At 39.1% G+C, this 17,539-nt stretch overlaps 1 protein-coding gene across 1 annotated transcript in view; it reads right to left on the minus strand.

The window, feature by feature from the left end:
- The window catches only part of PIP4K2A (phosphatidylinositol-5-phosphate 4-kinase, type II, alpha), an 89,543-nt gene extending 82,845 nt beyond the window's left edge, over positions 1-6,698 (minus strand). The window contains exons 1-2 of the mRNA XM_006887061.1: positions 6,607-6,698; positions 4,816-4,912 (exon numbers count right to left, since the gene is read on the minus strand). Of these exons, the coding sequence (XP_006887123.1) occupies positions 4,816-4,912; positions 6,607-6,671 (162 nt within the window). The 5' untranslated portion in view covers positions 6,672-6,698. The remainder of the gene's footprint in view (positions 1-4,815; positions 4,913-6,606) is intronic.
- Positions 6,699-17,539: the final 10,841 nt, after the last annotated feature.

A 17,539-nucleotide genomic window follows, 5' to 3' on the forward strand; every position in this document is an offset into this window, starting at 1 on the left:
TTTTTTTTTACAGAGGTTTTGGATTTCCATTCATTCATTGCCGCAATTTTCTCCCTTCCCACCCCTCCCCACCAGCTCGCTTCCCCCGCCGAAGAGAGAAAAAAGAAAAAAAAAAAAAGAAAAAAATTCCTTCATTAGTATACAATTCCCATGTCCCTTCCCCCCACCCCACCCCGAGTACACTTGATGTTGAGCTTCAATCCATTCTTAAGGCTGCAGTCCTAGACCTTCTGCTGCAAGTGCTTCAGGTCCTCCTCAGTTTCAGCAAGATTGTGTCATTTGCATAGTGCAGGTTGTTGATGAGTCTTCCTTCTAGTCTATGATATAAAAAGACTGCAAAATACAGCCAGAAATGCACAATTTGGACAGGATAAAATTGATCAACGGTACTTTCTAAAGATTAAATCCCTCTGTGCATAAAAAACTTTTCCGAACATAGTGAAAAGAAAATCTACTGACTGGGAAAAAACATTTGGCAATATCACTTCAGACAAGGGTCTCATATCAAAAGTTTACAGAACCTATAGAGCCTCCAATAGAAAAAGACTGATAACACAATGACAAAATGGGGAAAAGACATGGAAAGAATTTTCACAGAGGAAGATATTTGGATGGCCAACAGACACATGAAGAAATGCTCAAAATCACCAGCAGTAAGAGAGATACGAACCAAAACCATAATGAGATACCATCTTACTCCAGCAGCAGTTGCAAAGTTTAACAGGAGAGCAAGTAATAAATGTTGGAGAGATGTGGAGAGATAGGAACTCATACACTATTGGTGGGATTGGAAGGTAGTCTGGCATTTCCTCAGAAAGCTGAACATAAAAATTCCATATAGTCTAGCTATTCCACTGCTTTGAAAATACCCCAAGAAAATGAGAACTGAGACAAACGGAGACTTGTACACCAATGTTTAAAGCAGCATTATTCACCATTGAAAGAACATGGAAACAGCCCAAATGTCCAACCACAATTGAATGAATTGAGAAATTATGGTATATTCACAAGATGGAATACTATATAGCACTGAGAAGCAATGATTTTGTAAATCACTCTCTATCTTGGGAGGGACTGGAGAGCATTATGCTAAGTGAACTAACTCAGTCTCATAAGGGCAAATACTATACAAGACCATTAGTGTAGAAACAGGTAACTAGTAAAACGTGTATGAGGATCTAAGGCTGGGAGGTGGGGCCTGGCCAGGGTTGGGGGGCCTGTAATCATACGGTAGCACAATTTGATGGGTTAAGGAAATGGGAACGATCCAGTGTGAAAAAGAATGTATGAACTTTTAAGTAAACGAGTATACAAATAAAAATCATTAAAAGAAAAATCTCTGTCAGGCTGTCTGCTTAAATACACAAATGTTTTGTCAATTTCAAGGCACAGTCCTTCCACCAGTACCATGAACTGACCAATCCACAGACTGCAGAAACTTCACCTGCATGTTGTTTTTTGTTGTTACGTGCCCTCAATTTGACTGCGACTCCTAGTGACCCTGTGCCCAATAGTTCTGAACCCTGCCCTATCCGGAGCCAATCTAATTGTCTCTTACACACCTACCCCCACTGCCTTAGTCAAAGGGTCAATCCACCTCATCCAGGGTCTTCCTCTTCCACACTGTCCCTCTGCCCTTCCAAGCATGATGCTCTTCTCCAAGGACTGGCCTCCCCACAACAACATGCCCAAAGTACAGCAGGCTACATTAATCTCATTTGCATAGTCTATTCAACACCTGCAAGATGGATACCAAGCGCAGGGTAGATTACTGTGAGGGATCAAAGTTGCCAAAATCAAGCTGCTTCTGATTGACCCAGGAAATTCAACCTGGATAAAAGTAACAAAACCTCTAGGGTACAAAGTAGACAAAGGGTCATCCTCAGAGTTTGGAGGAGGAATAAAAGAACCCCACCAAAACCCAAAAACAACCAAAACAAACTTAAGTGCTTTTCCCAAAGAGCAAAAGCAAAAAGGCACATAAATGAACTCATTTCACCACAACTGTAAATAGCTTGCACTACACAGGGTCCTTTTGTTAGGTAGAAATTTTCTTAGTATGCCAAAGTTACTTTCTATTAATTCCCTTAAAGGTATCAAATTCATTTTCATATGGCTTCTTTACATGTAATAATAATTTTTAAAATTTTTTTTTATTATTTGTGTGTGTGTACCGTCAAATCAGATCTGACTGGTACAGGAGGAGATTGTTCCTCCTTCTTCAGCAGAGCATCTAGTGGATTTGAACCGCACACCTGTGGGATTGCAGTGCAGCTTCTTGCCACTAGGCCACCAGAGCTCGCCTACATGTAATAATTATTTTATGTCATACAAACCAAGTCCGTATTTACCATTTAAATAATCCATTAAAAGATAATTTATTACTTTTTTTCAGCTATAAATGTCAAGATAATAATTTTGATGGAAGTTCTTTATTAAATATTAATTCCAAATGTCAGTGTTGACACAGAGTTTCAGAGTCAACCACTGTGCCCTCTATATCCTGTCCCGCTGTCTTCTCTTTGGGTGCACCTGGGTCTGCATAAAATCTGGATCTGTATGGAGACAGTGACCCTGGTCCACTAGCAGCCTGGCCAACATTTCTTTCTCAAACCATAACAGTTTATCATATCTGAATAAGCAGATGAGAAGCTTTAAACAGGGGAAGAGGGGATCCACAAAAATCTGATTACAGTCCTAAACTTTAGGATTTCATTTGTGAAGGCAGAAATCCAGGGCAAACTGTGACAACTTTCAACTTTGAAGGTCAGCTGTGAGGATAAAGGAAACTCTGGTGGTATAGTCTGTAGGGAGCCGTGCAGCTAACCCAAAAGCCATTATACCTCTTTGGTGGTTCGAATCTACCAGTGGCTCTGAGGGAGAAAGATGAGCAATCTCCCCCCTTGCCATTTACAGCTTCTGAAAATCTGCTAAAAGGTCAGCTATGAATCTGTTCCGACTTAATAGCAATGTGTTTTGTATAAGCATATGGATAAATCAGGATTTGCAATTGAGAGAAAATTAGAGAAACTGGTTACTAGATTTGAAGGGGGTTTAAAAAAGTCTGCGTTCCTAGTAAAATGAATAAACTGTTATAAAAGACCAGAAAGTAGTCTTTGGAATTCCTATGTTAGATTTCTATTCTTTAAAAAAAAAAATTGTAAATGTTTAAGAATCTGACCAGCTATATAAAAAATGGGGCGGTGGGGGTGGTGCAATATCAGACTCCTACTTAGGAAAAATAATCACCTATCAACAGATATGACAGCACAACCATCTCAAATTTCTATTTTAACGTGATAATTTGGGAAAGCAATAGTGTATATTTGTTATTTGGTATGTAGGTGCCAAGATCAAGAGGAAGGTACTCCAAAGGGCCACCTGGAGACAGATGGGGCCTGACAGAGACAACAGTGTCACCACTGACACACAAAGCAGAGTTTAACCAAAGGCTGCAGACAAGTCAGGAGTTGGTGGAGCTCAATTTGAAAGCAGCCAAAGAGCAAGAAAAAGAAAAAAAAAATTCTGAAACTTAGTAGATGCCTCTAAAAAATGTAGGAAATATGAAAGCAACCCACTTTCCCAGGCTGTGGACACTTTTTACAGCAGAAATAAAAACAAAGCTCAGCTGGTAGGGCACTGTCACCTGGAAATACAGAGTATTTCAAAACCCTCTCTGGCCACAGAATATTACAGATGCTCCTCATTAACGGTGAGAGGCGAGAGACATGCTCCACAAAGTTACTGTAAACACTCATCAGTGAATATGAAATCACTGCTCTGAGGCAAAAGGCAAGGTTATGTTTCTGCAAGCCTTTGATCATGTTTTTGTCAACCTAGTTTTATAGTTGCTGCTTAAAGACATATTATGCAATATATATGTTAATTCATTAACAGATCTTACTGAGAAGCGAGGGAAAGGGAGAAAAAAAATCAATGGAATTTTATTTTATTTTTTTGCAAAAGTACGTTAAAATAGATGATAGATGGATAGATGGTATATATTATTTTAAAGAACAAACAAAATTGAACTTACAACCCAAAGTGGTATAGCTCAGACCTGAATAAAGCTTACTTTTTTTCTTTCTGTAATTATCAACACTAGACCGTGATACAGCACTTAGAGGCTGTTTTAAACAGTGAAAAAGCAAAACAGTAATAAAAAAAGTGCCACTAGGTAGTGAAAAGAACACTTGTTTGTAGCTCAAGAGAATGAAAGTCTAACTATGAAGAGAAAAAGCATGACTTTCTCTAAACTCAGGTGAGAACTCACTCATCGGGTGACTCAACTTCTTTTAAACCACTTTGCTCATATTCAGGAATAACTGTAAAAACACCGTGAGTACTGATGTGGAGCGGCATACACATTTTGGAGAGCAGGTGGGTTACAAATACAGAACCCACAAATAATGAGATCAACTAATTTCTTTTCCTACCAATTTTTATACTGAAATCACACAAACACATCTAACCAAGATATGCATTTTTAAAAAAAGAAAATTCTAAAAATGACATGAAGTATAACATATAATAACAAAAATAGTAAATCCCATTTTACAGAACAAAAGAGATTATAACCCCAAACTTAAAAAAACCCAAAAAAATAACAAAAAAACCCCCAAAACCCAACACAAACAAAAAACACCAAAAAAACCAAGAAACCCCCAAAAGCATCTCATTGGCATTTAGTTGATTCTGATTCTTAAGGACCATATTGGAACCTTTTGTTCAGCTGATGAGCACTTAACCATCATACCACTAGGGATCCTTTTATAAAATTTACCAGTGGCAAATGTTATAAAAAAAGCAACTCACCTGGAAATCTTGATCATCGATTCCAAACCTCTCCCGCAGATTACGGAAAACCATTGGACAGTATTCCTTAAACTTGAAATGGCTCGGCATGTTTTCTCTGAAACAGTGATATTGCAGAGTAAAGCTCAGATGTGCAATGAGTTAACCAGATCTGATTCTGCCACCATGGAGTTCTGGTAGCCAGACAGGTGCTTAAGTTCATTATCCATGTTGTACTCAAACGGACTTTAAAGACTCAAGTATAACCCGCAGTCAGATGTTGGGGAACAAAAAATATCAGTTCATTAATATTTATCTTCTTTTACGACCTAGGGGCACTCTGACCAAGCAACCTTTTAAATCCTGACCACACATTAACAGCATTTATCCAAGGAGGAAAAGGTGGAAGGGAAAGGAGGGCACATGGGCAACAGGAAAGGCAAAGACACAGGAGTCAGGAGAAGGCAAACAGTGTTCTCCCTGGACAGTTTCCAGTTTCTAACTGAATTAAAGTTTATAGAACAAGACTGTTCTTTCACTCCTAGATGAAGGTATTTTATATAAATGCCACATTCTCAATTCACATAGGAAAAAAAAATATTTCCTCAAAAGGTCACTATGAGAAGAATTAACACAACAGCTTCATATTAGAACAATGGCTCCATTAGGAGATTTCATAATTGATCTGAATGTGAGAGGAATTTCTACAGTCTTCTTTGAGGCTCACTCCACTCATTTAGAATAAATCCTCCTTCATGTCACCAAAGAATCTTATACATGAATTTAAACACATACACCACCCCCCCCCATATCCTCTATTGTATTTTGCACACCTAATGACAGTTGCTTATGTATGTGACAGTTTATAGACAACCAGCCAAATTATGAGCTCATTAAAGGCATGGATACATCTATATTTTATCTCCACTTCTAGTATGTTTTTCATAGGAAAAACAAAACCAGTTATTATTGAGCTAATTCTGACTTAGGGCCAACTTCTCGTTGAGTCATTGTATAACTGTGCTAAGATCTTATAGAAGTAGATCACCAGAATCCTGAGTAGAACCTAACCATCAGTCTTTTGGTCAGCTACCCCGGGCCTCAACTGTGAGGTCTAAAACTATATTCAAGTAAAGGAGAAATTATTTCGGTGCCCACAATGTGTTACACACATACACAATGTTGTTGTTGTGTACTGTAGAGTTGGAATTGACCCATACATGACCCTCGGGGAGGTTTTCAGAGGCAGTTAATCACACAGGAGGAGACTCTCCTGTGGAGGGACTGATGACCTCAAACCACATGCTTTCGGGATTACAGTGCAGCTTCTTGCCACTAGGGCACTGGAGGTGATTAGATATAGATAGAGATAAATATAGATAGATAAAAAGAGATATATTTATTTAAAACGATATATGTTTTCTAAAAATGTACCTAAATTTTTCACTGTTCTATAAAAATGGCCATTTCTCTTCCCAATGTAATTATTATCAAGGTTTTTACACAAAAAATTCACAACTGTTCAAACACCCAAGCAATTTACAGATTCAAAAATTTAAATTGTAATGAGAATATCACTTTTAACATATAAGATATTCATAGATAACAATATACCATATGGCAAAGGGATATTACTCAAGAAGCCTGCTGTTGCTTTTCTAAAAATGACAGATGGTTATGTTTATCACAGGATTAACTTCATCAGCAAAACTTTACTCCTACCCACTGAAAAATAATGTGATTACAGAAATTCACAAAAATCATACCCTGAGCCACCACATCGGCCCCACAAAAGGTCATTCTTGTACTTACTTGTTAAAAAGGTGATTGTCCACCTTTATCTTTGAGTAGGCTTTGAAGTCATCTGGCATCAACATAACAGGGATTTGCACATGGCTCAGTTCATTGATCTAGGAGAAAAAATGGCAGAGGTTATTGCTGTCTCGGAGGAAGTCCGTAACTTAACTATGTTATCTGTAGAGAAAAGCTGGTGAACACAGGCTGTGTCCTGCCATCCCGTCCAACTTTCTCCCTATTCCTATCCCCAAGTTTCTCTTTTCTTCACTTCCTCACCACCTCATTGGCTCCACGCCTACGGACCTGTGGCAGCCTGCCAGGACTGTGTGGCCAAAGAGGAATCCCAGAGTGTCAACCCTCAGGGCTGCCTGTCCTAAATTCTTCCCCATCTACTTCCCCTGCCTGACCCTCCAGAGCCTCAACCCAGAATCCCTTTGATGACTTCCCGTGCAAAGAAAACGTTATCTGGGAAAGAGGGCTTTCTCACTTCTAAGCATTTGTTGAATTAATATTCCGTTACTTCTTTACATTTTTAGGGAGCTGTACTACTAAACTCAAAGACTATGCCTCTCTGATGGTTCAAATCCACCTGCAGCTCCAAGAGAGATGGATGGATGATCTCCTCCCATGCAATTTACAGTCTCAGAAGCCCAATTGGAGGGTCAGTTATTAGTCATAACTGTTAGCAATGAGTCTTTAAATTTTGTGATATTCAAATAAATCCTATTTTTCATGTGGTTTTCATCCCTTTTAACAGTGTTTAAGTATTGAGATGAAGATACAGATTTACCAAATGAGGAACCTTCATTAAGTAAAATAGGAATATGAAAGGGAAACGTGTTGAACTCTCTCACTGTTGCCAGCTCATAAATGACTTTCCAGTGAATGTCTGAGCCTGCAAATTGCATGTGAAAAGATTGCTTCTTTCTCCCCCTGAAGTCACTGGTGGATTCAAACCAGAAAGAGGCAAGATCCTGGGTTAGCAGTATAGCTCTTAATGGACTACATCATCAGAGCACCCTAGTAAAAGCTGCAAATGTAGACTACCTAATATATTGTTTACTGGCCCTTGTGGTATCATGTGTAAAGCAGTGAGCTGCTAACCAAAAGGTGGGGGGGTGGGGGTTGAATCAGCTGCTGCAAGGGTGACAGATGTGCAGTCTTGGGAAATCCAAACAAGGGTCACCATGAGTCAAAACCAAAAGAATGGAAGTGGGCCTGCGTCATGAAGAAAAAGAAATCCACACCTATATACAAAGCAGTGAAACTAAAGAACATAAAAAAAAAGAGAAGAAAAAGAATCCAGGAAAGAATGTTAGATCACAACACAGGAATAACAATCGACTGGCAGCTAACTTCTCAACAGCAAAACCAGAAGCATGAAGGCAGTGGAATAATGCTTTTAAAGTGAAAAAGTACTGCCAACTTAGATGGGTATACCCAGCAAAACTACCCTTCAAACACAAGTGCAAAATAAAAACATTTTTTAAATGAATTATGTGAATTTACCTATAATAACAACTACGCAACCCAAACTTGCTGTTACTGAGATGATTCCAATTCCTGGCAGTCCCACATGTTCTGGAGCAGAATTTCTCTTCTGAATTTTTTTAGCTGAAATATTTATAATAATAGATCACCAGCCCTTTCTTCCAAGACATTGCTGGGTAGACTAAGGTGGATGCTATGTGCTTTCAAGTCACCTGTGACTCATAGCAACCCTATATACAACAGTTCTGAAGCCTGCTCTGTCTTGAGCCAGTCTCACTGACTCCGATACACCTACCCCCATTGCTCCAGTTACTGTATCAATCCATCTCAGCCGGGGTCTTGTCTCCTGTACTGTCCCTCCACCCCTCCAAGCATGATGTCCTTCTCCAAGGACAGTCTCTCCTGGCCACATGCCCAAAGTATGTGAAACAGGGCTTCAAAATCCTATCCTCCAAGGAGAAACTTGGTTTCACACTCTCCAAGACAGACCTATTTGTTTTCTTAGTGGTCCACGGTATGCTCAATACTCTTCTCCAGCACCACTCAAAGGCATCAATTATTCTATCAGACTGGGGTAGTTGCATGTAAACTGTATTACTCAAGGATTTTCTTACAAACTAAAACCACTGTTGCTGAATCAGTGCTGACTCTTGAGGATTCTCTATCAGATTTCCAAGACTGTAAATCTTTATGGTAGGAGATGGCCCATCTTTTCCCTGAGGAATGGCCGGTGGATTTAAACCACTGACCTATCAGTTAGCAGCCTAACATGCAATGCATTATGCCATCAGGGCTCTTTCAACAGATCTTACTAAAACAAATTTCTAAAGATAAATATCTGAAAGACATTAAATGCTATGTGTAGAAGGTATGAGATACAAAAACTAATAGTAAGCAAATAACTTAATAAACACAAATGGATAAATAAAACACAGTGGACAAATATTGGTAAACATAACCTACATAAAGTTATAAGCCTGCTTTATAAAAAATACAACAATGGCAAGCTATAGCATTTAAGTTGCAAAGCAGAGGTAAAAATTAAAGTATCTTGACGTTTATACAAGGTGCAACTGAAGGAATAAGGTATTAGCCGACTTTAAAGATGACAAAATGAATTGATAACTATAAACCATATATAAGAGAAAGTCCTAAAACATAGGCCCACAACAAGGATGAAAAAGAACTGGGGCGGGGGCAGGGGGAACCCAACATCTCTGTATTAAAATGTCAGAAAAAGAAATTATCAAAAACTCAAATTCATTCCTGTTGAGTCAGAACTGACTCACAGCTAACATTCCTGCAAGTTTCCCCAAAGTGGAAACCTCATGGAAAGAGATTATCCATCCTTCCCATATAGAGCTACTAGCAGATTTAAACTGGGCTAGCAGTGTAATTCTCCGCAGACACTGCCACCAGAGCGCCAGCCCCCCTTTATTAATATCACATAAACTAATAACTTTAAGAGAAAGCATTACTTAGAATAAACTGAGTCTCTACATAATGAGAAAAGGCTGTTTGCCAGGAAGAAAAAAAATTCTTTCTGTGCCACTGTTGTGTACTGTTGAGTCAATTCTGATTCATAGTGACTCCATCTGACAGAGCAGGACTGCTTCATAGTTTCGTAGGTTATAGATATCTAATATACTACTGGGGTAAAGCAGTTTAAAAGAAGAGCTCAGTTTTGAACTTGTTAAGTTTGGTGTACCTATGAGACATTGTGGCTCTCAGCCAGGCAATCCCTGGATCTTAAGATCACAGGGCAGCTGAGAGCAGGGACAGGAAGTGTTTCTGTGTGTGGGACACTTGTTCCTTCATAGGGATGCCTTCAGTGGAGAAAGGGCAGGATGAGGACAAGAGTGATAAGCTCAGTCTGGAAGACCATCAGCATATAATGGCCTGGAAGAGGATGAACCTGCAGAGGAGACAGCAAAGAGCCTCCTGAGGGAGGAATGAAAAAACACAGTGTCATGTCACGTCAGGGAAATGGATGAAACGGGATTGACAGTGTTAACTGTGTTCACTGACATGAATCCTGGGACATGTTAGTGCATTAGCAACCTGTAAGTCTTTGGAGACCTTATTTAGCATGAAGTGTTCTGATAGAGGAAAGCAATGGAAGGCAGATGGGAGTTAAACTGAAGAGATAGATAATGTGTGGTGAGAAATGGAGATAATGAAAATGCTTTGTTTTTAATATGTCCAGAAGTAAAGGCGAGAGCTCTAGCCTACTGGTAATAAGCTGTGCTGCAATTCTGAAGGCAAGCGGTTCAAAGCCACCAGCTTCGCCATAGGAGAAGAATGGGCAATCTCCTCCTGTGTGATTAACTACCTCTGAAAATCTGCTGGAGGGTCAACTATGGGTCAGTTCTGACTCTAGGTACACAACAGCAGCAACAACAGGAGTAAAGGAGAGAGAAAAGTCAGGAGGCCAGCAGAGCTGGAAAGGGGTGAGGGATGGAAGATAGTCTACAGCTTGTAATGGAGCAGCAGGGTTGGATTCCAAGCCTAGAGAGGGGACATGGCTTTAGAGAGAGCTCTTCTGTCAGGAGAGGAAAAGGGTCAGAGTGCACTGAAGTGGCCATCAACAGATGAATGCCTAGACTGTACATTCACACAATGGAGTATTACGCATCACTAAAAATATTGAACAACATAGATGAATCTAGCACAAGTTATGCTGAGTGACATAAGTCAGTCACTAAAGGATAATTATGGTATAAAACCACTAACAAAAAAAAGTCAAGGAAAGGTTTAGATACAGTCTGAATCTTGGAGGGTTAACAGAGATAAGAAGTGAGGGAGAAGGAACAAAAAAAACAAAAAGAAAAGATAAGGAAATTATGTATTTTTTTTATAAAGTTGACAAGATTTGATTAGGGGGATATAGGAATTCTCTCCAAGGACTCCTGTTTTGGTGGGTTTTTTTGTTTGTTTAATGGGAAGTAGAAACTATGGCTGTCTGTGAGGGGGAGTAGCTGAGGGTTTCAGAGGCTTATAGAGAACACAGGGACTGTGAAAAGATGGCTGCGGGATGTGAGAGAACAAGCTGGAGAGGAAAAACACGGCTGGGATTTGGGGACAATTGAGAGTCTACCTGCAGCCATGGATGGTTAATTTCTAGTGAGTCCAAGTGGACCTGTGCAGTGACATTCCTGTAGAGCACCACCTCAAGGTAGAGGGCAGGACACTGGGATGGGGGTGGCCAATCAGAGCTCAGATTTCTGTCAGTCAAGTGAGATATAAAGATAGAGCCATGGAGTTAAGATAGCAGAGAGATGGAGTCCTATAGCAGAGCAATGGAGTTGGATGGGGGAGCAACAGAGTCCTAGGTCAACCACTTGGATCAGTACAAAACTTTGGCCATCAAGAGTTTTATATTGTAGCCCAGGGACAGGATAAACACACAGAATAAAATACAAAGTGCCAAGGGTAAATCTGAGGAGCAGGGAGTCCAGTCAGACCAGAGTAGGGGCTGAGTGAAAGGCTTCTGGGAGATAGTACAGCTTTATGGCTTTTGAAGGCTAGAGAAATGGGCATGTGAAACATTGAATAAAACTCCTGTGTCAGTTCTTGGTGTGCGTAAATCAAACACATATATTCAACCACCAATTCTCCCTCTAAGCCTCTTGTCAGCCAGGTGAGTAGCTAGGTTTGACTTGTGAACAAACCTAAGGTTTGCAAAACTTTAGGTTTACAAACCTAAGGATCTTAAAAGTTTTTAATTAGTAGACACCATATTTTTAAACTGTGAGCCCATGATCTTTTATACCATTGCTCTCTAAAGTACATTTTATTTTGTTTATTTTGGGGGAACAATCATTCACCCGTGTTTACCACACATATTAATTTTAGCACTGTTTGGTAAGAAAAAGTTCATTTCCCTTCCTCGACCTCTTACTTTAGTAATATCACCATCACAAACTAACTAAATATATCATTTATTTCTATTTAGTATTCCTGAGTTTATACTGGTTGCAACAACTGTGTTATTATCTAATATAAAGTTGAATCAATCTTTCTTATTTCTGAATTACATAGGGTTTGGGGTGTGAATGTTCAGATCTGAGTACACAGGTTCTTGCTTTTTAAGTATTTAGTGTTAAGAAATATTAATCTGTAAATTTGACTTTCTACTTAGTCCAATATTCTCTATGGCTAATCTCACAACTGGCAGAAAAACTAATAATGGTGTTATCAGTATTGCAAAAATACAGCATTTAAACTTTCTGCTCTATAGATACCCACATTAGACACATGTATTTAATAGTAAAATTTATATATGCTTGTTTAAAATTCATGAAAAGAAACTAAAGGAAACAATTATAATTTTTAAGGAAATACCAATAAACTTCTATGCCCTCATCGGAATAAGAATAATGTCTCCAAATAGTAAAAGTATTATTTTCAGTTTATCTCAATTTCATCATGGCAATTATACAAATATATCCAAATTTCATTAGGGAGAAAGATGGCTAATCTCCTGGAATTAGAACCTCTGAAAACCTACTAGAGTCAGTGGTAAGTTGGTTTTAACTTGACAGTATATTAACACCACCACATAATAAACCAAATACACTAGTTAGGTTATTAGGAGCATGTTTAAGATTACTTTAGGTTGCAAATATTTAACAAACTCCTACAACAAAAAGTTATCATATTACATGTGAAGTAGCTTTACAGTTGTTCAAGCCACTCTGACACATTCTCATTTTCTGTTAATGCTGACAATTTAATTTGCAGTCCTAATAACTCTCATGATCATGTAAGTGTACTGTAAATATTCCCACAGGGAGAGGTCCAAAGATGAGTCACCCAAAGCGGTGGGGAGAGCGAGGGGAGAACTTTGAGTTCTTGTTGTCTGTGCCGTGCCAGTCACCCCCAAAAAGCCTTTCTGCTTAGCTACTGGGTGTTACCAAAGCCTGTGATCTGTGCTGACAGTGCGGGTGTCCATTAGAGAACACAAAATAAAGCAGCTTTTGTAATCAACATCAATAGAAACAAGGCAATTGGTGGGGGTGGTAGGGGTGGTGATTGTGTCAGTACACAGATTTAGTACAAAGTGCCAAAGTGTTCCTGATCGTGTTGCATGGAGAGACAGAAAAGAAAGGATATTGGTTGGCAATGGTGGGAGGTGGAATATAGGGGAAATTACTGAAAAGTGAGTATATGAAGATATTGAGTGAGGGGGAGACAAACAAAACAAAGAGATGGAGGGACTCCTGGGGAGGGAGCCAAGAGGTGTGAAGTCCAGGTTCAACTCTGCTTCATCTCCCTATGTTCTCTACATTAACTTCACTGTAATACCAAGTGGACGGCATGCCTTGTACTCCACTAAACACTTCAGACGTAGGGTCTTCTCTGATCTTTGCAGCCTTATTTGGGTAGGGATCTCAGAGAAAAGCTCTGGCAATCTTATTTCTGAAAAACATCAGCCATTGAAAATCCTAGTTTCAGTTCTCCTTTAATAGACAGGGTGACAGTCACCAAGAGCTAAAATCAACTCATTGGCAACTGATACTATTATTATTTCCATTTTAGAGACAAGAAAATTGAAGTTTAGAGATATCTGGTACTAACTACCGAATGTTGGAGATGGTGAGAATGGCTCAAGACAGGCAAGTTTCAGAGGTGTTGCTTATAGTGTTGCTGTGAGTTGACTTGACCACACATAACTAAAAGTAGGTATTAAGTAGCAAAACTGCATCTGGAACACAAAGATAAGATCTTCTGGAGTCATACAATTCACTTTTACTTCAAACATAAAACACAGGAGCTAGACTGAAGAGCTTTTAAAAAGAAGTCCACCGGTATTTATCACTACCTTCATTGTAATAAAAATATTACCTAAAAATCCTTATTAAAAAAATACAAGTATCAAACAGATATGCTCATAATAATTGCATGTTTAATTGAATATGTAGCTAACTTTCAGGGTGTGAACAGTGTTACTTCTCTGACATATGTTATTTCAAAAAAGGAAAAATTAACATTCCTCCAAACATCACTAGATTTTAATAAGCAGTATTCTTGAGGGATACAGGATATCAAAGTTCATTTCTGAAGGAATTCTTTATTAAAATCAATTGGTTTTCTTTGTGCCAAACCTGGCTCACAAACACAGCACAGTGAAATTTACTTGACTCTTTTCTTTCAAACACTAAATGGCTTAACTCAGAAAATGTATCTTGATTATTCTCCTCAGCCAGACACATAAACTGACATCACATTCACGTTGCCCTCAGCTCTATAAAGCACAGGTTTCGTTTTGGGGGGTGAAAGCTGCTTATCACAGGTAGTATCATCCCTGCAGATCTAAGATCGAATTAACACTGGCAAGAAAACAGAACAAAAACTGCAATTAAGCTGAAAAAAAACCCACCCCACCCAACAAAAGCCCCAGCTATTAGACAAGGAGTGAGATCCTGTTGATGGCTTAGAAATTAAGGAGTACAGAGGTATTCCTATAAAGCTATTTCACAGTACGAAGCTTGAAAAATAAACCTCACTAACTTAAATGATTTTAAAAATCAAGCAAAAAATGTATTCCTAAATGGTGAAGCATGATGAATGGGACTCAATTAACTCAAGCAAATTCACCCTAAACACTATGTTCCTAAACGAATACATAATTAGTGACAGGCTTTCATTCAAGCCAAGAATATACAAAAAGGACCAAGAGAAAAAAAGATAAATCCACCCACTTGTAGCATCAACACTGAGATAATGAATCTGATTAGAACAAAAACAATTCACTACAAGCCACAGTAAGAAGGCAGAGGAAGTGCTTTATAAGAGGCTGGGCAGGACAGATGCTCCTCTCACAGCGGTGACCACACCTGAGACTCCGTTCTCAGCAGGATCAAGGGACTGCAGTTCTCTCTCTCTCTCTTTTAAATGAATGTGTATTATTTTATTAAAAAAGAATGATAAGACACGATAAGTAGGGAGGAAGAGTACAACATCTTTCAGACATACAATATCACTGGTGCCTTAACTATGAGATTGTAGGAAGTAAATCTTATAAAATATTTTGTTCAATTCTTATTTAAACATCATTTCAACAATGGAAGCTATTATTATGATAGTGCCCAAAGCTGTGAGTCTTGGAGGCATAAACATTCAATATATCTTTCAAAAATCTTCAAAAGTGTTGTTTTGTAAGAAGTTAAAATGTGTGGTTTCAGTTCTCTTTGTATTGTTTTTGGTCTTTGAAATAGATAGCATCTAGTCCAATCTTTGTAACTTTTCTAGCATCCAAAACAGCTTTGTGTGTACTGGGGTTTTGCCAGTCTGAACCTAATTTGCACTGGTAATTAATAAACACAAATTTGATGTTATCATGGATTTTAATTTCTTTTTTTTAAAATTTTACTTTATTAATTTTAATGAACATTTACAGAGATTTTGGATTTCCATTCATTCATTGTTACACTTTTTTCCCTGCCCAGGCCTAACCCCATCCCCTAGTTCACTCCTCTCTTTGAAAAGTAAAGAAAAATTCTTTCTTTGGTATACAATCCCCCCCACACCCCTACCAAGGCCCCGGTGCAGCTCTCTTGAAAGGCTCTTGACCTGCCTTGCAGATACAGAGGAAAGAGGGCTTACTTTATCCCCTGAATACCATCCTTATCATTTACATGAAACTCAAACTTACTGCCATGGAGTCAAGACTGACTAATAATTGACCTTCAAGCAGGTTTCCCAAGGCTCTAAGTTGCATGGGAAGAGACTGCTCATCTTCCTCTGGAGAACCAGCTGCCAAGTATGAGCCACCTTTGAGTTGGCCAGTGCAACTTGCTACTAACGACATCACCAGCTCCCTGCCATGTCAGTATCAGTATGTATTTTAAAACATAACTCAGTAGCAAATATAAGGTAGGACTAAGGTGATAAACCTGAGTGAGTTAAGCATACAGGATTCAAGATTCAAAACCTCAAACCAAGCCCTCTTCCTCTGAGTCCATTCCAACTCGCAATGATCCTATATATGGCAGAGTCAAGAAAACCTCACTGCCCTCGAGCTGGTTCCCCGGCTGTAGGAGGAGACTGCCTATTTTTCTCCCTCAGAGCAGCTAGAAGCCTCAATGGCCAGACACGCAGACTTCTGGTTAGCAATGTCACACGCTATGGACCAGGCAACCAGAGCTCAGTAGGACAGAGTAGGCAGAACCATGGACATCTTCAAGAGGAGCAGCCTGCCTTATCTTTCTCTCACAGAGCAGCTGGAAGATTTGAACTGCACAGCTTTTCTGTTAACAACACAAGACTTAACCCACTGTGCCACTAGGGCTCCAGATTCTAGATCAGAAGGGACCTAACAAGGAAGATTCTGTAATGTGACTACAGTAACTTTGGATATCATATTAAGTTTCACATCTTAAGGAAATCGAATAATAAATGCATCATACCAGACACTCCAGACTTGACAAGTTTCCAAAGGCTTCTGGCTTCTACAGACAGATCTTGAATTCCCTCCCCCTACTCCTAATGATTAATCAAAGTCTGAAAGGAATATTTTCCACTTACTGTAGTCATCCCAAGTAAACAAAATTCTTTTTTGCCTCTGCAGTTGATAAGCATAAAGGGATTTCTCCCAGCAAATCATTTCCTTTCCACATGTCTGCCCTGAGGGATCACAGCGTCTGGAAGTGAATGTGCAGAAAATAAAATCCAGGAAAATCAGGAGATAAGAACGAAGGGTCTCTCAGAGGCTACAGGAGTGACTCTCAGCACAAAGTTCTCTCTTGCTCAGCTCCCAGTCCACAAATAACAGGGCCATTCAAAACCAAAGCTTTTGCTGATACTCCCCCAAAGGTTTATGAAGTAAACTCTCACACAATACCAAGAAAATCTTTTCCACAGCATGCCCCACCGAAGGTCATCAAGAGAGAGCTCCTCCCTTCCCGTTCTCTCCTCCCAGGTCATTTGAGCTCATGGTTTCTGTGGAGGGAGCAGGAGCTGGATGAGGTGCAGAGACATGGGAAAACAAAGTATTTTGAAGGTTTTAATAATTCACATTAATGAACAACAAGGTGGGCTGCCTGGGTGTTGACAGTTGCCATTAAATGGATCCAGATTCGAGGCAATGCCACATAAATTATGCAAATTAGGTGCAACAGGTGGAAAAGGATGTTGAGAAAAGAATTCCCGTGTTCTGTTTATTTGTAAAACGGGCATATGCTCACCTAGCTTATATCTTTGTCGTTTGAATAAAGAACAGCATAAACATGCCATTTTTCCCCACTTTTCCTTAATTTCTTAGAAAGATTAGGGAGAAAGAATAAAAATCATCAAAAATTTTCTTCAAGTTTCAACTATCTGGTGCTCGTTTATAACTTCTTGTTCCATATTTCAGAGAGCAGCAATATTTAAGCAAATACTAACCTAGCAGCTCTCATTTGGAAATAGTTTTATGATCCTGTAATAAATATAAACACACAACCAACTGCCATCA

This window comes from Elephantulus edwardii, unplaced genomic scaffold (assembly GCF_000299155.1).
Source record: "Elephantulus edwardii isolate Elephantulus edwardi_28Jun2011 unplaced genomic scaffold, EleEdw1.0 scaffold00054, whole genome shotgun sequence".
NCBI classification, from domain to species: Eukaryota; Metazoa; Chordata; class Mammalia; order Macroscelidea; family Macroscelididae; genus Elephantulus; species Elephantulus edwardii.